Below are 23,484 nucleotides of genomic sequence, written 5' to 3'. Positions count from 1 at the left end.
CTAAGTAGCTGTTCTTTATCTCCTCATAGTTGTAACAACTACCCTGTGGCCCAGGCTGCAGTTACCCCCTCTCCTTCCTCATACTCTATCATGCTGTTGAACAGAAAAATGGCTTTTCTTCCTAGATCATTCCCATACCTTCCTTATGCCTGGCTCCCATGTTTCCTCTGTGATATTGTCTGGTAGAGCTTTCTATAATGGCAAGAACAGTTTGTATGTACATTGTCCTCATGACAGCTACCTGTAAATTTATGGCTTGAGTTATATACAGTGTAATGCAAAACCTAAATTTTCACTTTTACTTAATTTAATTAACTTAAACTTAAAAGGGAGGGAGTCACAATAGGGAGAGAGTAACCGTAGGGAGAGAATCACCATAAGGAGAAAGTCGCCTAGGGAGAGAGTCGCCCGTAGGGTGGGAGCCACCATAGGGAGAGAGTCACCATAGTGAGGTATGAGTCCACATTTATTAAAATGGCTAATTGCTTTTTAAAGACGTTCAAATTGCTGATTGAGAATTCAGAGCATCAAGAAACTTGGTTGGCTTCTTGTGGCAATGCACACCTGTGCAGCCACTGTGCAAGTTAAGTGTAGCCTTGATGGACCATCGTGTTCGTAGATGATTACCTGGGTTACATGAAGACTTTCTGTACATGAAAACTTACACATGAGTTATTTTAGCTGCTGTATTTATAATCATTATTCCAAAGTGAGACTCTTCAGTAGAAAATGAAATGGTGGGCACATAACACTATACATTTACACAAACCTGAAACTTCACAGGGCAAAGAATAAACCTTAAAGTATACAGATTTAAAAAAAATTATAGACTGGAGGATTTGGGGATGAAATACAGATGAGTTACGACTGTCACACGTATATGAAATTACCTTCCTGCCAGTGGCAAAGGAAAAGTCTTGATTGATTTTGGAAATTAGCGGGAAGTGTGAAAGATGGAAGGCACTGCATAAACATTTTGGAGCTATGCACTTCTTTTCCAGGGATGTAGGCTAGCAGTTATTCCATCCCTCTGTCTGTCTTGGAATGGAAAACTTAAGAAGATGAATGGGGCACAGCATATGTTTTTCACTGCTCTCCCAGGAGGACCCAGACTAGCAAGAGAGTCAGCCAGAGTGATTCTTGCGGTCACAGATTGGAGTTAGAGATTAATACAAGCTCATGTTAAGCATTGATGGTTCTTATATAAATATGTATACATATGTGTACAGAGTATACCTGCATATATCCTTGATTCTGTAAGCTAGGAGGGCCTTTCAAGAGGAAGGAGTGTTTCTAACAGTATTATTCAGTCAAGGAAATGAGGACTTGAGAGAAATGCTCATTTTAGGGCTAGGTGGTAAACATACAGGTAAGCCAGGGGCATCTTTTAATATCTTTGATGTTTTTACTTGTGATTGAAAAATATTAACATATCAAAATGACATAGATTTTTCAGATGAAATAAAGCTGGTATTTGCTGGTATTTCCTTACAGACCTTTTCTCACATCTTACCCATGGTGCGGGAGAATTGTCTGTATTCTGTCAACCATGTTTTAAATAAACGCTGATTGGCCAGGCAGGAAGTATAGGAGGAAAAACCAGACAGAAAGTAGAAATGATGCAATGAGAATAGAAAAATTCTGGGAAGGAGAAAGTTGATTCCTCCCACTCCTGCCCAGACACCGAAGCAGCAGGATGTGATCTGCCCCACTGAAAAAGGTACTGAGCCACATGGCTAACATAGATCAGAATAATGGATTAATATAAGTTACAAGAGCTAATAAGTAGCCTGAGCACTAGATTGAGCAGTCTAAGTCCAGTTTCCTAGTGGGAATGTATAAGCAGAATTCTATGAGCTCAGTTGGTTTAAACGCTGTGGTCCACGAGCTAGCAAATTTTTGTGTTTACTCCAGCCCCTGATGAAAAACGACTCCCTGTGCAGTGTGAGGAGGTATGTGGTCCAGCATCGTACTGCCCACAACGGGACGTGGTCAGAAGATGCAGGAGATCAGACCAATCTCACCTTCCTGTGGGCAGAGCAAGCGCATACGGTTACCGTTCTAGCCGTCAATTCCATCGGTGCTTCGCTCGCAAATTTTAATCTAACGTTTTCATGGCTGATGAGTAAAGGTAAGAGATGCTGAGAAGCAGTTGATTGCCCTATTTGTTTGTTTGTTTGTTTTTATGGTGCTTCACACAGAATCCCATCATCATCATCATCATCATCATCATTATTCTAGCCCCACTATTAAATTATGAGGTAGCCTGCTCGCATAACTTTTTGTACAGCACTGCATCTACATCACTCTTGCTCCTCCCTCTCCCCCATCCAATCCCCCCCCATGTGCCCCCTCTAAAATTCATGATCTCTTCTTTATTATTTAAATATTATATACACACATATGTCTAACTTACTAGGTCTGTTTAGCTTTGCTCATATGTACCCGTGACCAGGGATGACCACTTGGGATTAGTCCACCTGTGAAGGAACTCCTCCATGGAGGAGACTGGTTCTTCCTCTCTAAGCATACGTTCTTCACCTGTAGCTCTTCCCCTAGTGGTGGGTCTAGGAGGCCTTAGAGTCAGCACAGAACACTCCTGGATACCAAGTTCTCAGCACAAAGGAGATTCATTACCCCAGAGGGATAAGGGGGGTGGGGTGAGAGCTGGGGGTGAATGCCTCTGGATCGGACAGAGACAGCAAAAGGTGGCTCTACAGTAGCGGTTTTTAAGGAGAGAATGGGGAAGTCTGTGGTAGGATGAGTTGGTAAGTCCCGATTGGACATGTTAGCTAACGTAGTCAAATAATAAATCTTGACTGCTGGACCTTAGTGTTTTGATAACTGCACCTTAGAGTTTTGGTCAGGCATAAGGAAGGGGCCAAATAAGGGAATAGACCTTGGTGGCTAGCTTTATGAACGAAATCTAATGGTTTAGCAAGGGAGAGGAAAGGTGGGTGGGCAAGACCTGCCAGAGCCATGTTTGCCATCCTTGGGCCTGTTAGAGAGCCCTCATTGGGACCATGTGAATTTCTCCATCCACACTGGCATGTTGGCTGGTGTTGTCATTACACTGCTCGTGTTCAGCAGTGATACCATGTAGAGTTCATGTCTAGAGGACACTATCCAACAGCAGATGTCCTGAGCCTCTGGCTCCTCCAGTCTGTCCCTTCCCTCTTCTATGAGGTTCCCCAGGCTTCAGGTGTGGAGGTTGCACTGTAGTGTATGAGTTGGGCTTGGGCACCCCCTTTCAGTATGGAACCTGTGCATAGCCCTTCTTGTTTAAATCACCTCTAAGTTCCCGATAGATCATCCCCATTGCCTCAGTGTGTGGGTGCACCCCTCACCGTCCTGAGTTCCTTGCTCGTGCTCACTCTCCTTCTGCTCCTCCTTTGGATCGTGAGACTTCAGTCCAGTGCTCCAATGTTGGTCTCTGTCTCTGTCTTCTTTCATCGCCTGATGAAGGTTAATATTCAGGGGGATGCTTATATGTTTTTCTTTGGGTTCACCTTCTTATTTAGCTTCTCTAGAGTCACGAATTATAGTCTCAATGTCCTTTATTTATGGCTAGAAACCAAATATGAGTGAGTACATCCCATGTTCCTCTTTTTGGGTCTGGCTTACCTCACTCAGGATAGTGTTTTCAATTTCGGGAACTCACCAAGGCCAGCTGGCCGGGGACTGAAAAAGCATGGGACAAAACCGGTCTCGCTGAACATAATGGACAATGAGGACTACTGAGAACTGAAGAACAATGGCAATGGGTTCTTGATCCTATTGCATGTAATGGCTTTGTGGGAGCCCAGGTAGTTTGGATGCTCACCTTAATAGACCTGGATGGAGGTGGGTGGTCCTTGGACCTCCCACAGGGCAGAGAAACCTGCTTGCTCTTTGGGCTGAGGAGGAAGGAAGACTTGATTGGGGGAGGGGGAGGGAACGGGAGGTGGTGGCGGGGAAGAGGCAGAAATCTCTAATAATTAAATTAATTAATTAATAAAAAAAATCAGCAAGGAAAAAAAAAAGAAAACAATGGCAATTACAAACAATGCTGTTAATTTATCTAGTGGTAGTAATAAACTATTCTCTTTTGCTCCAAAAAAATAAATAAATAAATAAATAAATCACCTCTAAGCAATCCAGCGTATTTTCATACTTACTCTCTGTGTGAAAAATACATTGCTACCCAATTATGATCATTTGCAACAGAATAGTCTAGTAAATCTAATAACTTAACCCTTTTGAAGCAGTAGAGGTGAGTCACTACCTCTGTTTAGAAATTAGAATATAGAACATTTTATATATAATACTCTATCAGTACATACTATATATACTATAGTATATATTTAATTATAATATTTTCTTATATATAAAATGCTATCTATTTTAGTAATAGCATAATATGGTATATGTACTCAAATCAGTTGCTGAGAGCTGGGAACTATTGTGGGCTTTATTTCGTGCGAGTAGTGAATGCCTCACCTTTTAATTAATGTTGGTATATTTGATCATTCTAAGCATTGATGCTTTCTTTTATAAAATATATTTTACAGCTAATTAATTTTAGGGGGTGATGCACATGCTAGAGTATGTATAGAGGTCAGAGGACACTTTGTGGGAATTGGTTTTCTCTTTCTATCATGCATGTTCCAGGGATCTAATTTGGTTGTCAGGCTTAGTAACTGGTGCCTTTACCTGCAGGGCCACCTTGCTGGCCTAAGAGTCACTCTCAACAGGAGCTTCTAGTCTGTATTTTGCATCAGAGATACTATTTTAAATAGAAAGACACTGATTTCTGCTGTCTCTACACCCCTCCCACTAACCTTTCCAAGAGTTACTTCATAATAAAATTTTTGGCTGTTGTTGGAATATGCCCTATACCCTCTTTAAAATTCAGAGCACTTTCTAAACTTTAAAGATGCTTTATTATCTTTAACTAAGAATGTATTAGGGTGTTTGTATCCTTGTGAGAGCTGCACGTGTGCTATGTGTTTATGGGCACACGTGCTACAGCACGTGTGTGCGGGTCAGAGACAGCTTGGTGGAGCTGATTTCACCTTCCACTTCTTTGTGGGTCCTGGAGATTGAGACAGGGTCTCATGTGGCTCTGACTGACCTGGAACTCACCAGATAGACCAGTCTAGTCTTGAACTCATAGAGATCTACTTTTCTCTCTACCCCTCAATGCTGGAATTGAAGGGACATGCCTCCATGTCTGACCAGGAATATGATTCTTTTTTGAAAGAAAGTAAACAGGAACTTGATCTTGGGTTGAGGGTAGAGAAGCCATCTTGAGGAAACGATATGGATTAGGAACCAAGTCCTAATCCCCACACACACACACGGGTTTGGGATGGGGAAGCCTTAGCTTCCAGTAGCTGCGCACCTGATCAGGTTTTCGCAGCTCAGGGGAGATGCTAAATGAAAACCAGGGTAACTGTTACATGGAGAAACAGACACAACAGAAAGAGGCTTGAGACACGCATGCCTGTGGGGCCATGTAGGCATGAGAGGAATGGCCTCCTCAGGTGTGGAAATCTCCAAGGCTTTCTGAAGGGACTCTGCTGAGGGCAGCTTTGGAAATGTCACTCACCAGTGGGAGAGAGAACTGTGTGGGAATCGAAGAGTTTGGTTAATAGGCTTGTGTGTGATTCCAGCTGAGAGCAATTTTGACCCTACCAGAAGTCTGCTTTTAGATCTGAGGTAGAATCACTTTGGTTCTCCACATAAACTCGCACACTCTGTTTGCATGAGCGCCAATTCATTTGTATCAACTGTCTGCCTCCTCTTCCTTCTCCCTTCGTCTGGGCTATTCCTCAAGGCACTTAGTACATTTTTAATTAATCTTGAGTTTAAAATAATTTCCTCCTCTTCCCCTCAGTGAGTGCCGTGCAGTCACTCAGTGCTTACCCCCTCAGCAGCAACTGTGTGATCGTTTCCTGGACGCTGGCACCCGGGGATTACAACCTAATATACCTGGTTATTGAATGGAAGAATCTTAATGAAGACGACGGAATGAAATGGCTTCGGATCCCTTCGAATGTTAGGAAGTATTACATCCACGGTATGTTCACAGGACCTTTCATGGGTTAGGATGACACCACAGATTGGGAATTTAGACAATAAAAGGGTTAATGACCATCTCAAATGCAGACGCCAAGGGCTGCCAACTGAATTATAGTCGTGTTGCCTGGTCAGAATATTTGCTGTATTTCTGTGAGCGTTTTTCTTTTATGTTTTACACAGATGCAATCAGATGTCCCAAACCTTCTCCCCAACCCTTTCTGTCAGAATATGTGACGATCGTATAGCCTTTTATTCTAAAGTGTACCTAAGGTATTTATTTAGTTGAGTTTATGTTGCTTCCATCTTCCTTCTTAATGTCTCTTAAGCTCTAACGCCACGCACCCCCAACTCAGTACCCAATCAGAATGTCACTAAGCAGTGAGTAGAGGGGCTAGGCTGGAAGTCCGAGGATTTTGGACCAGCTGACCTAGGTCAGTGTGATCCCGCCAAGAATGGCCAGTTACCCTGAGAGGTAAGTGTACAGGATAGCACCAACTCCAACAGAGCCAGGAAGAAGGGAGGATGGGGGCTGCCCTGGTTTTATGCCATCTAGAAGACCCACTTTTTCTCATTCATTCCCAACAATTATTATAAATTCTAAACAAGGGACCACATTTCTTATGCCTGCCGTGGATGGTTTGCTCTATCCTATCACAGAGAGGGATGACAAATGCAGGCTTCTCGGGGCTCTGCCTCTTATGGGCTGCTGGTCATGTGTCGTTAGCGTCTGTGAGAATCCTTGTCACATCTGTCTCCTACATTGCTGTGGGGATCATCGTTCTCCACGTTATTGAGACCCCAGATAGTACAAGAGACCCCAAGGATGGTAGGAGAAAGGACAACACACTGTCCCGGAGCAGGAAATTCAGGAGCAAAAGAGAGAAAATGTCTTGAACTCGAGCAAACTCAGCTATCACCGGAGCATGCCCTTGGAAAACCGGTCATTTGTGTCTGAGGAAGATGTTTTTGTTTTTTTCCATAATTTTTAAAATTTCTTTTACATACCAACCAGTGTTCCCTCTCTCTTCTCACCCCACCTCCCCCTACCACCCGCATGCACTTCTCCATCATCTCCACTTAGATGAGGTCAGGCCTCCTGTGGGAATCAACACGTCAAGCTGAGGCAGGACCAAGCTCCTCCCCCTGCATCAAGGCTGAACAAGGCATCCCACCATAGGGAATAGGTTCCAAAGAGGCGGCACATGCATCTGGGTGACAATCGTGAGGAGGAGTTTTGAAAACATATTTGAAAGTAAATATCATTGCTAGCAAATTCTGGAACACTTAGCTTATTTCTGAAATCCCTTCAGCCTTCAAGCCAGTCCTTAAATAATGAGTAGTGTTGGGACAGCACAGTCTGTACTTTTTCTATATAGGTTTCATTCTTAGTTAACACGAACTCTTACTGTTTTTTTTTTCTTTTCAGATAACTTTATTCCCATTGAGAAATATCAGTTTAGTCTTTACCCAGTATTTATGGAAGGAGTTGGAAAACCAAAGATAATTAATGGTTTCACCCAAGGTAAAAGAAAAATGTTATTTTCTTTCTTTAAAAAAAAAATATTTGTGTGTGATATGTGCGCTAGTACTGATGCTGTGTGCTTGTGCCCCACATCCGAGTGGAGGCTCGGGAACAGCCCTGGGACCCCTGGCCTTCTAGTCCAGGTTTCAGGGTGGGGGGGTTGGACTCAGGTCAGCACGGCACGGTAAATGCTTTCCCTGCTGGGGCGTCTCTCCAGCCCTACTTTCTTTTCTCTATGTGTTTCATATCTCAGTAGTTATGCTGCTGCTGGATTAATTTCTTCCTCATAGGGTCAGGGAAGAGCTGAAAGTTTTACCTAGATGTGTCATTGGGTTGTTCAAGGGAAATAAATGTATCTGAAGCTGGCTAGTTAGATTCACTGGACACATTCTGTTTGTATTACTGCACTCACCCATATTTTAAACCTCTTATTCCTTTTTAAGTTGTGAAATCCAAGCAGCCCAATAATATAGCTTCTAAAGAGAAGCATTTTCACTGCTTCTACAATAATAATTATTTATTGTTCAACAAGTACGTGTTGGACATTGTTCTAAGGACCGAGGACAAAGTGGTGAGTGTAAGCCTGCCTTTGGGAACTTGGGTCTCAATGCTGTACAGGGGGTGATGGTCAGTGAATACATTATTTAAGACACAGAACCCGGTGGAAGGCAAGGCCTGGGGGCAAATGCAGGTGAGATGAAGACAGAGAGTTAGAGCGTGGGGAGGAAAGGATGCTAGGTGCTCTTTCTGTGGGCTCTGGTCCTTGAGGAAAGCTCTCAGAATGGAAGGGAAGAGCATTGCAAGCCGGGGTGCCACGTGTCTTCCCCTGAAACATCTGGGAATGGAGGGCAAGCTGGGGTGCCACATGTCTCCCCTGGAACATCTGAGAATGGAGGGCAAGCCGGGGTACCACGTATCTCCCCCTGGAACATCTGAGAATGGAGGGCAAGCCGGGGTGCCACGTGTCTCCCCCTGGAACATCTGAGAATGGAGGGCAAGCCTGGGTGCCACGTGTCTCCCCCCCCCCGGAACTTCTGAGAATGGAGGGCAAGCCAGGGTGCCACCTGTCTCCCCCCGGAATATTTGAGAATGGAGGGCAAGCCGGGGCCGGAACATCTGAGAATGGAGGGCAAGCTGGGGTGCCACGTGTCACGCCCTGAGGCGTGAACATGGTAGCTAAAGCAGCAGCAAGATCATCAGGCCAGAAAGCTCTTGTAAAGGCCCTGAGGCCTTAAGCAACAAGACACCGGTGTGTCAGAGCTACAAGGATAAGGATTGGTGGATGCCGCCAACACGGTCTGCAGGAGCAGACAGTGAGTTCCTCACAGCAACATTAGTTGGACTCATAGAGTTTAAACATTAGTTTAAAGATTAGAAGGAGCGGCCTGGCAAGGACATAATTCTAAAGCAATGCTTTGCTAAATTTCCAATATGCTAGTAGTCAAAGCAACTATTAAGGTGGCTATAATGCATTCTTATTTCTCCTTTAAAAATACTCACTTATTTTAATTTTTACGTGTATGGTATTTACCTGGACATATATGTGCACCAAATGTATTCCTAATACCCTCAGAGGCCAGAGAGGGAATCAGATATCAGCTATCCTGGAACTAAAGTGATAGACAGTGGTGAGCTGCTGTGTGGGTGCTGGGAAAAGAACCCAGCCCTCTCCAAGAGCAGCCAGGGCTCTTAACCCCTGAGCCATCTCTGCAGCTCCTAATTTCTTCTTTTATAAGTTTCCGTACGTTTGGAGGTAGTGCAGAAATTGGAATATGTGCTCTGAGGATGGTTTTGCAGAACAGTCCCCTGAAGTGACGGATGGTTTGACTTGTGTCTGTCTTTCAGATGGTGTGGACAAGCAGCAGAGTGATGCAGGGCTCTATGTGATTGTGCCCATAATTATTTCCTCTTGTGTCCTGCTTCTCGGAACACTGTTAATCTCACACCAGAGGTACCGCGTTTGGTGCTAAGCACTTTTGCCATAAGGAATGTAGCTTAAGCATATTCAAAATTTGACATAAAGTCTAACTCACAGTATTAACTAGCATAAGAGTATTGAAAATGTCTTTATATGTATTCCATGTACAATTCACATGACGCAAAAGGAGAGGTTGTTTTTTCAGCAAATGACTTTTCATCTCAATAGGGCAACAAAAACTTGAAGGCAGAATTCAGCTTTAAAAATTTTTTTCTTTTCTTTTTTCTTTTTTTCTGAGCCAGGGTTTCTCAGTAGCTTTGAAGCCTATCCTGGAACTAGCTCTCATAGACCAGACTGGCCTCGAACTCACAGAGATCTGCTTGCCTCTGCCTCCCAAGTGCTGGGATTAAAGGCTTGTGCCACCACCACCCGGCTGAAACAGCTTTTCTTTATATACATCCAGTAATTAGTTGACATGTAACAAGAAACCCTGGACAGTATATTCTTAGGTTTGGTAAAAATGGCTTTTAGGGTTCTGCAATCTGAAGATTTTAGGGAGATCTCAAGACCTTACAAGTAGCTGTTGCATGGTGACCAGAAGCAGTCCATAATGGCAGCAGGCAGCACTCTGCCCCCGAGAGGATGGTGCTGCAGAAAGCTCCTGGGTATCTGGTTTGACAAATGGTGACTCTGTGGGTGCCAAACCACTCACTGAAACACCCAGCTCACGAGGTTGTCTCACTCATGTCAGATCCACAGAAGCTTTAGTCCTCCATCAAATGGAGGGAAGACATTACAATCTGATATTTAGTTGAAGGACAGGGGTGATGCCCTAAGAGTGGGCCCAGGTGACCGATGGCTATTTAAAATGTCTTCTAAGGAAAATCTGCCTGGCACACAGCTTTCAGTAAGAAAGGATTGGTTATTAATTTCTTCTTCACAGACATTCAGTGATCACTTTGTGGGATTAAATGTAAACATCGGTCCGGCCCTAGAGAGGCGATCCAGCCCACTCATGCTGGCACTGTGTGCTCGCTAGCTGTTAGTGCCTTTTCATTTTGAGTGTTTCTCTAATCACAGGGCTTCATCTCTCCTTTGCAGAATGAAAAAGCTGTTTTGGGAAGACGTTCCAAACCCCAAGAATTGTTCCTGGGCACAAGGACTTAATTTCCAAAAGGTCACTGTTTATGTATTTTAACCCAGAGTATTTCAGGTTGCATTTTAGATAGAACTTCCAGATCTTTACACATCTTTAAGGCTTAGAAGGCTTTGCTTTGTCCAGTTTGTTTTGACGAGTCTGTTCATCATTTGCCCTTAGTAATAGCCGGGTGTAAGGCTTTGGTCAGAGGAGACAAAATTCAGCCTTCATTCCATGAGAGCTGATAATACACCTATCTTCTTTTCTGGTCACGGTGAACTAAGAAATAAATACTGCAACGGAAAGGAGCAGCAAAGATGGGGAATAGATAGTTGACTGATTTTTTTTTTTCAGTACAAATGAGCTGTCTTTAGGCAAAAAGCTCAGAATTGATATTATGTTTCTACTATTTAATAGTCACAATTACTTATAAGTACGTGTTATTTTCAGATGCTGCAATCGGAAGGATGCAGTATAAATAAAACTCAGTGATGGAGATTTGTAGTTGAAAGATTTTCAACACTTGCAGCATTTAAAGGTCTTAATAAGTATCAGTTATTGTTTTATGCTACTGTTTACATATTTATACATAATAGACTTTGAGTTACCCCTGGGGTATTCTGTCATCGAATGTAGGAGAGAAAAACAAAGCTTATTCTGGTGAGGTATCTTATTCTAGACCCAGGATTAGCTTCCCCACTGGGAACTTATTCTAACTGTAGCTATTCTGGATATTGACACGACCCACAGGGAGAAACATGTTTTCTCTTCCAGCCTAGCACAGATATATAGGCATGGAAAAAATGGGAGAAATTTTGTGGGAAACATCTTGCTGGGAAGAGAAGAGAGGAAAATTTTTTTTTTTTTTTTGGTTTTTTGAGACAGGGTTTCTCTGTGGTTTTGGAGCCTGTCCTGGAACTAGCTCTTGTAGACCAGGCTGGTCTCGAACTCACAGAGATCCGCCTGTCTCTGCCTCCCAAGTGCTGGGATTAAAGGCGTGCGCCACCACCGCCCGGCCAGGAAAAAATATTTTTAACTATCTTTCATTTTTTAAAAAATGCTGCCAGCAACCCACTAACCTGATCCCCCAGCCTTCAAATGGCACGCGACTTGCTGTGAACAGGATACAGCATTGCAGCCAGTCCATGAGAAACAGGTGCTCGTGCACGCACCACGAGCAGCTCAGCTGCTTGAGTCAGAGTCTCCCATCAGATGAACTAACAGCCTGTTTTCAGAAGCGGCAGCTGTGCGGTTTTGCATTTAAGCATGCACCCTGTGGCATCTTTGCTTTCCCCAATGCTAGCCTCTCCTGCCTCTGACTCCCCCACTGTGCCCTCCCAGCCTCTCTCCTGGGGCTCCTTTTATTTCAGGAGTGCTCCTGAGTTGTTTTCAACTCACAAAATACCACTCTTCTTTCTTTTCCACAACTAATTCGTGCAATCGCATTTCTCATAATCGTGGTGGCATCTCAGATGCACACGCGCATCATCCATGGATGTGTGCAATGGGCCCAGAGCGAGTGTTTACAGATGATAAGGAGAGATTGCCGCTAAACTCTAGAACAAATTTTTAAGACATCCTCCTTGTCTTCCAAGAGCAGGGTCCACGAAGAGTGGCTAGGTCGAAGGAAGAAGAACTTATCTTTTGGCTTCTGTAACACTTGTTCATTTTTCACTTCCCATGTATTCATTTTATCAGTTTGTAATTTTACTAAAAACCTGTCCTTTGCCAATCACCTTTGCTATACCTTGGGGCTATATTGGTAAGAAACACTCTGTTTGCTCCTGGACTGTACAGTCTGGTGGGGGACAATAAACACTTACCAGTTTATCATTAGAAATCACTTCACAGGTCTAAGTGCTAGTGTGCTGAGGGTTAGGATGTGGAAACCTGTCTTAGCGCATGGAAGGGTATGAGTGGGCATGATTAAGAGATTGACGTTTGGTCTGGTTGTGATGGTGCACACCTGGAATACATATCCAAGGTTTTGGAAGGCATAAGGAGGGGGGTTGTGAGTTCCAGGGCTGCATAGTGATTTTGAGGCCTGCCTAGACTACATAGAAACAAACAAGCATAAGAGAAAGAAGAAAGGTAAAAGAAGGAAGAGGAATGGTATTTCAGTCACATGGGGATGACGGAGAGTCGTTACTTGACTCCATGTAGATACTCTCACAGTCAATTGGCGATGTGTTCTCAAACTGGAAACACAGAGAACAGACTAGGCACATTTTCCTCTTAAATACAAAGTTTTCTTTTCTAAGTTAAAATAACCAAATGCCCATCTAAATAAAAACCGTAAAGCTTCAAGGAAGTCATTATGCTGCCTCTAAAGGGAAGCTAAAGTCCTCTCCCCGTCCAGCATGGCATGTTCGGCATTTTATCTTCATATTTTCGTGGAAAGGAAATCTAACTTCTGCTCAAGACAGGGCGTGGCCAGACTGACCTCAGCAAATACAGTCTGAGCCTGTACCAGATTAATGTGCCCTCCTTTCCAAGTGCCTGGCAGAAATGAGAGGACATAGGCCGGGTCAATCAGTGGCCATCTTTAGTCTCTCTGGCTTACCTGGCGTCCCACTTCCCCCTGTTGGAGTTGAGGATGATGCTGGATGTATCAGAGCACCTGGAAGATATTTTAAGTAAATTGAAAGGCCACCCTAAACTTCCAGAGTCTTGGAAATTGGAGTGAAATTTTTAAAAGATTTTATGTGTGTGTGTGCAGGTACACACAGAGGCCTGAAGAGGGCACCAGAGGCCCCAGAGTGGGAAATGACAGAAGCTACCTGACCTGGGTTCTGGGAAAGTAACTCAGGTTCTCTGGAAGAGCTGGAAGTGCTGCTAAATGCTGAGTCAGCTCTCCAGTCCCTAATGTGTAAATTATTTTTAAAAGACAGAGGGCTATGAATATCCCTATTTGTGAGAGATTTCTCTTTACCTTTGTAAGTATTTCACTTTCTCTTTTCCGGTATATGTAGTGTTTATGTATTTTTAGGGTGTAACAAAGATACACTATTAAGAATCAATGATAAGACAGGTTGAGGGTGGGTTGGTAGCTTGCCCTGACTACATACCCAACCGGGTCTTATTAAGAACCTGGATTCAAACCCAAGTTCCTCTGACAAAGTGATAATCCTTGCCTTCAGTTTCATATTGCCATTGTGTCCCCTAGTGTGGTTAATACTCACTAAATGACACACTCAAAGATAAATGAGATGGTCAATTGTATGTTACATTTATTTTAACACAACAACAACAACAACAAAAAACCCTGTAGGTACAGGATCTGACTAGGCATTTTTCTAGAGACCATATATGTAAAAGACAAAATCTCCTTTATATTTACAAGTGAACACATGGTGAGCATCTTTAGACATCTGAGAAATGCAGGTCAAAACCACGACGGACCCTCCACAGTTTGTGGGATGTCCATCGCGGAAGAGACAGAAATACTAGACAGTAGAGTCACTGAAGCTTTCTGACTGCCCTTAGGAATATAAAGACAGTGCAGGCTTTGAAGAGTCTGGCAGTTCTTTCCATCTGAAACCAGGACTCAGTTATCTACCCTAACATTTCTACCAAAAGAATGAAGAAAATTTTGCATGAATATTTACTTATGAAAATTCATAAAAATTATCAATAATAGCCAAAATTTGAATAAAAATCCAAATGACCTTCAAACAATAAATGAATTAACAAAATATTGCATATTCATTTCAAGACAAAGGAATAGACAGGCAAATATATATCCCAGGGCATAATGCAAAGGAAACAGTCAGTAGAAATCCAATGTTTTTAAAAACCAATTCAGATTCAGTAGTTTTTTGTTTTTTTTCTTTTTTCTTTTTTTGGTTTTTCAAGACAGGGTTTCTCTGTGTAACAGTCCTGGCTGTCCTGGAACTAGCTCTGTAGACTAGGGTGACATCGAATTCACAAGAGATCTGGCTGTCTCTGCCTCCTGAGTGCTGGGATGCGCCACCACCACCCAGCCTGATTCAGTAGTTTTTTAAGTAATATATTTTAAATCCATAAATTTCCTTTAATTTGTTCTTCAAATCCTGATTTGGAGGAGCATTACTTTTTATGGATGTGCCCTATATCTATAAGACCTAAAGATCTAAGCTCGTCTCTAACTTTTCCCTAAAATTAATTTCCCCCACTTTTAACATTTTCATTTCTTTCGCTTATATTACATCAAAAGCAATACTGCCTTAGACAGTGTTCTATTGCTGTGAAGAGACACTTTGACCAAGACAATACTTATAAAAGAAACCATTCGGGGCTGGAGAGATGGCTCAGAGGTTAAGAGCATTGCCTGCTCTTCCAAAGGTCATGAGTTCAATTCCCAGCAATCACATGGTAACTCACCACCATCTGTAATGAGGTCTGGTGCCCTCTTCTGGCCTGCAGGCATACATGCAGACAGAATATTGTATATTATAATAAAGGAAAAAGAAAAAAATTAAAAAAAAATAAAAAGAAACCATTCAACTGTGAAGACTTGCTTACAGTTTCAGAAATCAGTCCATTATCATCATGGTGAGGAATGTGGCAGGACACAGGAAGGCACGGTGCTGGAGATGTAGCCCAGAGCTTTACATCCTAATGAAAGACAGAAAGAGAGACATTGGGCCTGGGGTTGGCTTTTGAAATCTCAAAGTCCACCACCCCCGGTGACACACCTCCTCTAACAAACCACACCTACTTCAACAAGGTCATACCTCTTGATCCCTCTAATCCTTCTCAAACCATTAACTGAGAACTTAGCATGTAAATAGATGAGCCTGTGCCTCCACATTCCACTCCCTGGTCTTGTGGCTATATCGTAATGAAAACTGCATTCAGTCCAACTCAGAAGTTCCCAGAGTTTTCCATAGTCTCTACACTGTTTCAGAGTCCAAAGTCATGTCTTTTCTGAGACTCAAGGAAATCTCTTAGCTGTAAAACCTGTAAAAACCAAAATCAAAAAGCCAATCACATGTTTCCAACATACAATGGCACAGAATATATATTGCCATTCCAGAAGGGAAGAAAGGTAGCATATTGAGGAAATGTTGGCCCAAAGACTGAAATCCGTCAGGGCAAACTCCAAATTCTGCATCTTCCATGGCTGATGTCAAAGGGCTCTTCAGATCTTCGCCTCCTTCCAGCTGCATTGACTGCAGCATGCTTCTCTCTTTTGGGCTGGTTGCATGTCATGTCTGCAGCTTTCCTGGCAAGTATCTCAGCTCACCATTGGCCTGGTGGTGTCTCCATTCTGTGAACTCAGGCTAGTGAACACCCCCTCCTCTTTCCCATAGAACAGCTTGTCATTTTCCACCTTTCTCTGTTCTGAGCTGCCCACCACCCCTGCTGGCAGGAAGCATGGCTGCCAGTGATTGTTCGGGTACATGCCCTGGCCCTTCTGTCTGCCTTTTGAAGAGTTGGAGAGGAATACAAGTGTGTAGCTTAGGGTAGACTATTGAAACTGTAGTCTCCTGCCTCACTCCTCCCCCAATCGCCAAGACTTTCAACTGTGTTGCCTTTAATCTTCTCAGCAGGTCACTTTAATGTCCCTAAATTCTGACTGCTCCTAGAGCAGCGTGAGGATGCTGCCACGGATTCACGGGCATTGACAGGTTTGCCCATCTGTGCACTGCTCTGTGACTTTCTGGGTTCTCTGCAACTTTAGAAAAACTTACTTTTTCATTTTTTCTTCAAACAGAAACTTTTTGAGCTACCGTTTTTGTTTTGGTTTGGTTTTTTTTTTTTTTTTTTTTTTGAAAGATTGTTATTCTTCTCCATTTCTCGCATGCCTATCACATCACTTTAATTCCCCAAAAATCAGCACCCGGAGAACAAAGTCTATTCTTTTACTTTTTTCTTCTCATCACTTAACCCTTATCCTTTCCCACCCCTCACACTGTTCAGTGTTACTGTTGATTTTATCTCCCCTTTCTTCAGTGAGTCCTTGTTCTTTCACCTATTCTGCTACTGCTGCTGTAGTCTTCCCTGCTAGAGTGATCGGCCTGGCTTTAGAGTATCCCTGGCATTCAGTAAGGAGAGAGAAATCCCTTCAGACCCTGGCCCTCCCCTCTCCTGTGCACATCACTGCAACACAACGCAAGAACATAGAGTCTGAATCCATGGAAAGAGAGGGGTTGGAATCTTTTGTCGTTGGCTTTCTACATGACCATTTTATTTTACTTTCTTATTTTGTTCTATTTTATTTAAACAGAGAACGGACATTCTTTGAAGTCTCTCATGACCACCACAGATGAACCCAATGTACCAACTTCCCAACAGTCCATAGAGTATTAGAAGATGTTTACATTTTGAAAGAGGGAAGCAAACCCAAACTATTGTTTGAATTACTAAGAACTAACATATGATGAACTTAATAGAGACATACATGTATGTTTGTGGCCACTATGTGGGTTTGATGTAGTTCATTTGGGGTATATGCTTAATTATCAGAGCACCTAAAGTTTGATATTAACAATCATGGTCTCTGCTTTCAAATTTTTGTTTTTCTGGTCAGAAAATGTTAATGGTGTGACTGTTGCTGTCGGAATATATTCTGTTTCCAAATGTGGTAGAAATGTGGTCGAGATTGCTGGAACTAGGGAGCTCGAACAGGCAACTTCTGACATCCAGCTTTGCAAAGACTCCCCCCCCCCCGACCCACACACACTACAGGGAAGGTATTTAGCTTCTATTTCTATGTGTGAAACCTTCTTTACTAGATTCTTTGGACACTTATAAATTCATGAATTTCAGATTCTTTTGAATAACATGGCTTTTGTGTACCAAACTTGGAACAATCTAGGAATTTTAGTTTTCTATAGTCTTGAACATGACTTAAGTTCTAACTCTCATTTTAGTTTAAAGAAAGCCAGAAGTTGTGGTTTGTGGTGATCACACACCAATGGAAGCTGTGTTTTATATGAGGATAACCCCACACAGATCACACATTAATGGAAGCTGTGTTTTATATGAGGATAACCCCACACAGACCACACATTAATGGAAGCTGTGTTTTATATGAGGATAACCCCACACAGACCACACATTAATGGAAGCTGTGTTTTATATGAGGATAACCCCACACAGACCACACATTAATGGAAGCTGTGTTTTATATGAGGATAACCCCACATAGACCACACATTAATGGAAGCTGTGTTTTATATGAGGACAACCCCACATAGACCAGTGGAAGCTATCCTTCATTTCAGGATAACCCTACACACTCAGGTCAAATTGCCCAGAACAGAAGAGAATAACAACCTCCATGAATCAATTTATTTCCACTGAATCAGCCGAAGACTTCTGGCAGACAGGGAGGTGTGCAAAAATGGGAGACTTTCTGGGATTTTACAAATAGGTTCTGGTGATTACAGGGCTTTTCTCCCTGAAAAACAGATGTCTTGCCATATCTGTATGACGTTAATATATAGTATAGACTTTATTGCTTACATTCAAACTAAACCAAATTGATGGACACAAATAACATTCAAATTTAAGATATGTGGGTCACTTAGATGTGATTGGTAATTTTATTTGGAAATCTAAAGAAAGTTAAGACACTAGGAAGGTTGTACCCCCTTTTCTTCATTTAATATTAACAGACATCATTGTAATATAATGTCTTATGAAAGGTTGTTTTTCAATTCTTATATCCACAGAGTGAAATAAATTTTGAACAGACATACTTTGAAGAAGTTCTGTGACCATTGATAATATATAGTTCTGTAATGTGTGGTTAAAAAGCATTTATTATTTAAACCTTCCACGTGGATGCTTTTTAAGATGGCCGTGACTTGTTCCACAATTAGCTGTTCATTAAGAAGGTTTAGGGCCCATGGAGGAGATGGAACAGATCATTTGAAAAACACACATGAACTCAATTACATGCTGTATGTTGTTTCTACTTTTCCACATTGGTAGAAAGAAGAAAGCAAAATGAGTGGATCAGATGTCAAACTTGTTTAAACGTTTAGAAAAATTCAGCAATATACTTAGTAGAAATATTAAGGGGAAAAATAGAACGTTTGGAGGAAGTCACAAATGTACAGATTCCCGTCAGAAACAGTGTGGGAGTAGGATCCATTTTCTTCTCGTAGCATTTTTAGCAGTGTTTGTCAATCAGTATTCTAACACTGACATAGGTCTATGCCATTACTATAGTTAGCGTTCAGTAGATTTATTCCTACTGTTTAATCACTAATATATTTCAGCTAAGAGTTTGCAACTGCTGTGTTTTTATATGGGATATGCTTGCCATTATGAAGAACATTTGAGTATACTGCTATCTCAGGCCATAACTCAGAATTCATTTTATTAGCTTAAAAAACTGTAACATTCAGAAGCTAAATCACACGTATGATCTATGAACTGAACGTAATCCATTCAATGTGATATATCTGCAGTATTTTTATTTGAATTCTATGTTTTAAGTTTACATTGTTTGTACTGAGCTTTTTGCACGCAGAGTTTTGATTTGTAGCTGCTTGACAGGATTTCATTGTTATGTAACCCTTGTTCTTATAAAGAGAAAACATGCTGTACATTTGTCTTGTGTGTTTGTCTTCATTCCATGTGTTCCATAGGATATATCTTTACATGAAGTTATGTATAAGGAATAACAGTGTTCAAGTCTGTCAGTGTCTCTTTCATCATCTTCAGCAAGTAAGTGCCACTGGTTGTCGTTTTCAGTTACCCTCAAGCAGATTCTCACTGTGGTCAGAGGCAGGTATGTGAGTCAGTTACTCCCCCTCTGCATCGTATCCTGCGGTATGAAGCAGTTGTCGGTACTATCTCTAGAAAACTTGTTTCGCTCCTTCTGTTGTATTCCAACCTGGTTTTCTGTTCGTTGGTTGGTTTTCATGCCTAGAGATCAAATTTTAATTTTGTGGAATTTGCTATAAAATAGAATGGCTTTTTTCAGAAGTCATTTTGTAGAAGTTACTATCAAATAGAATCACTTATAAAATAGGATGACAACTATAACATAGAATGGCTTTTTCTGAGGAGAGAATTCTCCAGTCACAGTGCCCAGGCTCCATGGAGGCTAAAGCATTTGCAGCTATGGCTCACTTAGTTGTAGCCCATGGCTATAATGAAATGTCCAGCTCATTTTTACCGCTGAAGAGCGATTTGTGTGGTTATGGTTGTACCATTTGAAAAACACTTTGGGAAGCCAAGACTGTCTCTCCCTTCTGGTTTTTGATATTTCAAGATTCCAACCCCAAACTGTGTTATTTGTAGTTGGCTGGTGTCCCTTGTTTTTGACCTTATATGCTGACCTTTCTGCAAGTGTGAAAGAATGAAGTTGTAACAAACTGAACATTAAAATGTGTCTTTTCTTTTAGCCAGAAACATTTGAGCATCTTTTCACCAAGCATGCAGAGTCAGTGATATTTGGTCCTCTTCTTCTGGAGCCTGAACCCATTTCAGAAGAAATCAGCGTTGATCCAGCTTGGAAAAATAAAGATGAGATGGTACCAGCAGCTATGGTCTCGCTTCTTCTGACCACTCCAGATCCTGAGAGGGGTTCTATTTGTATTAGTGACCAGTGTAACAGTGCCCCCTTCTCTGGGTCTCCAAGCACCCAGGTAACCTGTGAGGATGAGTGTCAGAGACAACCCTCAGTGAAATATGCAACCCTCGTCAGCCACTCGAAAACGGTTGAAACCGAGGAAGAGCAAGAGCTTCTACACGGTTCTGTCAGCAAGAGCATCTCCAGCGAACACTCCCCACTGAGAGTGTCTTTCCCTAGCAGCTCCTGGGAGATAGAGGCCCAGGCGTTTTTCCTATTATCAGATCAGCAACCCAACACGATTTCACCGCCAGTTTCATCTTCGGGGTTGGATGAACTTTTGGAACTGGAAGGGAATTTCCCTGAAGAAGATTCGAGTGAGAAGTCTATCTATTATTTAGGGGTCACCTCCATCAAAAAAAGAGAGACTGATATGTTTTTGACTGACGATTCAGGAGTATTGTGCCCATTCCCAGCCCACTGTCTGTTTAGTGACATCCGAATCCTCCAGGAGAGTTGCTCACACTTCGTAGAAAATAACTTGAATTTAGGAACTTCTGCTAAGAAGACCTTCGTACCTTACATGCCGCAATTTCAAACCTGTTCCGCTCACAGTCATAAGATAATGGAGACTAAGATGCGCGACCTCACTGTGTAATCTCATTCAAGCAGTCTCTAGTGTTGTGTGCCCGTAGAGCCTATCATGTGTAATATATTCTTTTATTGTTGTGGATGTGGGAGTCAAGTGTCAGAGTCTAGTGTGAAAATGATTGTTTTCAAATTAATTGTGCCTATCTTCTCTCACTAACACAGACAAAACACAGAAGGAAGCCTTCATGAGTCTAGCCATGTAGATGGACTCTCATTGAATATACTGTCAAGCTAGACTGGGGTGGTCTCTTATTTCTAAGATCCCTGAGATATAATTGTCTCAAGGGTGTTTCTTTTTGCCTCACCTTGAATTGTCTTGTGTTGTGCAAATTCACACATGTGCACCTGCACATTTAAACTGGCCAGGTGTCCTTGTGTGCTTCGGAAGTATGTGACATGTTTGTACTTTGTGCCACCCGACTGTGTTCTTTGAATTCTCCTGCCATTAAATGTTGAATATAATTAGAGAATTGAACCCTACTCTAAGAAGTTACACTTTTGAAGAGGGACGGGTTAGCTCGTCACGTTGCAGCAAAGCCAGGATCCACGACAAAGGATGCAAGTTTCTGTTAGAATGACACTTTCGTCACCAGCAGTGTGAGCAGTGTGGAGAGCTGGATGCCAGCCTCAACTAGAGTGCCCAGGAGTGATTGTTTTCTGAGGGATTGCCACATGCCACTGCATGCCTCTCTAGAGTCACCATCGTTCCCTGTCTCCACCAGGTTGCTAGTTCTCCCCGCATTGGCTATCACTAGATAAAGCAACCACTGTACTCTACGGTTGCATACTTTAACTTGCTGACTGCAATGATTGCACTAGGGACACACTCCACATTTTCTCTGTATCATTATCCCCCTGCCAAGGATAAGGCCATAAAGTCATTTGCCCAAAGTCCCAGACTTAATGATCGATGGAACCAGAATTCAGATTTAGTTCACACCCTTTAAATGCTACTGACTGAGTTTTAGACCTAGCTCTTACATTGCCATGCTTTGAAATCAAAACAACTGATCTTATCAAAGAAGACCCAGTGAGAGGAAACAGGGTGATGGTTGAATAATTGAGACCTAGTCTTGGACTTGAAAACCGATGTGGGGATGTATTGTTTATTTCAGTGTTCGGTGTAGCAAGATGACTCAAAGACAGCCTAGCAAACAAAAAGTCAGGTTAAAAAAAAAAAACCCTGCACGTTCAGGTGTCCACTATCAAGAAGAATTCCAAGAGTATCAGTATCGTCAGAGTGAATACATTAGTGTTAACGACATGCTTACGTACTGCTAAGTGTCAGCAGCCTTTCACGCTGACCTGAGACTGGGGTGTTGGTTTTACCATCAACCTAAGTAGATCCTGTCCTGCCATAGCTTCATGATGAGCAGTTCTAAGTGATAAGACAGATCCTTCACCGTAATTAGATTTTTTCCCCCAGACTTCATGTTCAATGAAACTGTCAGATGCCATGAATTAGCAAAATGGCCCAGGATCCTACCGTCAGCTGATGCCTGTTTTGGCATGAGAAGGCAGAAGAGCACAGTTGGTGTTCTGTGCAAAGATACAGGAAAATTTTTGTTTCTACTGGTTTTCAGTAATAAATTATTGCATGTTGAAATTGACCTACCTATCACTTTTAATATTTATCTATTGCTAAAGCCTATTAATTGAAGGTACAGTATAGGAGAGATGCGAAATTTAAAAGTTTTCCCACTCAGTGGGAAATTAACCACTGGGCATGTCTGCTGTGATAGCATGGGATTGGGCTTTCTGGGCCCAGATCAGTGTGTAAGAGAAACCAATGGGTATTTTCTTCAGCTCAGGAGCAAAAATGGTGTGTGAGTGCCAGTGAATTCATAGATCCAACAGTCATTGAAATGCTGCGGATTTGAGCTAGAAGAGTCTAGGAACAGCAAATGAATGTGAGCGCATTGTTACTGTGCACATTTGAGTTAGAAGAGTCTAGGAAGAGCATAGGAATGTGAGCTCATTGCTGTGCTGAGATGAGTTTCCTTCTAAAAACAGAAATCACGTCGGAAAGTCTGACTGACATTTGCCGTCATAGTCAGAGCAGGCTTTGGTTTATGGGTACCCACAGAATAATGTCAAGTTTATTGCCAGTGACTTGGGTTCTGATTTCCACTTGTGAAAGATGATTTCACTATTGCTACATGCTAGTCACTGGGTCCTTGTGAAAACTGTTACTAAATCAAGTTTTGTAAAATTTAAGGAAAATATGTGATATTTGATAACCCAGAATAATCCCACTTTTCTTTCCAAGGCTCCTATAAATGTTTAAGGGATCAAGAAGTTCAATATGAATGTTGGAGTTTTGTTTTTCAGTAGTTTTTGAACTTATCTTTGGTGTTTGGAGTTAACCCCAAGCATCACGCCAGTCTGCCAAGAGCTCTAATTCACTGAGAAACAACTTCCAAACTCGACCTCTAAAATCTTGTGATGAAATTGGATGGTGGGGGCGCATGCCTGTCATTCCAGACCTCGTGAGGCAGAGGCAGGCAAATCTCTGAGTTCGAGATCAGCCTGGTCTACAGAGTGAGTTCCAGGACAACCAGAGCTACACAGAAAGACTCTGTCTTGAAAAAACAACCAAACAAGCAAATAAACAAGCAAAAAGCAAGCCGGGCGGTGGTGGCGCACGCCTTTAATCCAAGCACTCGGGAGGCAGAGGT

At 42.2% G+C, this 23,484-nt stretch overlaps 1 protein-coding gene across 2 annotated transcripts in view; it reads left to right on the top strand.

The window, feature by feature from the left end:
* Positions 1 to 23,484, top strand: part of Lepr (leptin receptor) — an 87,856-nt gene extending 64,372 nt beyond the window's left edge. The window contains exons 14-19 of one of the 2 annotated variants that reach the window (XM_057784008.1): positions 1,915 to 2,131; positions 5,879 to 6,061; positions 7,490 to 7,585; positions 9,431 to 9,536; positions 10,605 to 10,680; positions 19,989 to 23,484. In XM_057784008.1, the coding sequence (XP_057639991.1) occupies positions 1,915 to 2,131; positions 5,879 to 6,061; positions 7,490 to 7,585; positions 9,431 to 9,536; positions 10,605 to 10,680; positions 19,989 to 20,813 (1,503 nt within the window). In that variant the 3' untranslated portion in view covers positions 20,814 to 23,484. Of the gene's footprint in view, positions 1 to 1,914; positions 2,132 to 5,878; positions 6,062 to 7,489; positions 7,586 to 9,430; positions 9,537 to 10,604; positions 10,681 to 16,852; positions 19,185 to 19,988 lie in introns of those variants that run through there. The other variant, XM_057784007.1, reaches the window with a different exon arrangement.

This window comes from Chionomys nivalis, chromosome 11 (assembly GCF_950005125.1).
Source record: "Chionomys nivalis chromosome 11, mChiNiv1.1, whole genome shotgun sequence".
Lineage (NCBI taxonomy): Eukaryota > Metazoa > Chordata > Mammalia > Rodentia > Cricetidae > Chionomys > Chionomys nivalis.
The sequence above is the reverse complement of the archived record's forward strand: the minus strand, read 5'-3'. Positions and strand labels throughout refer to the sequence as shown.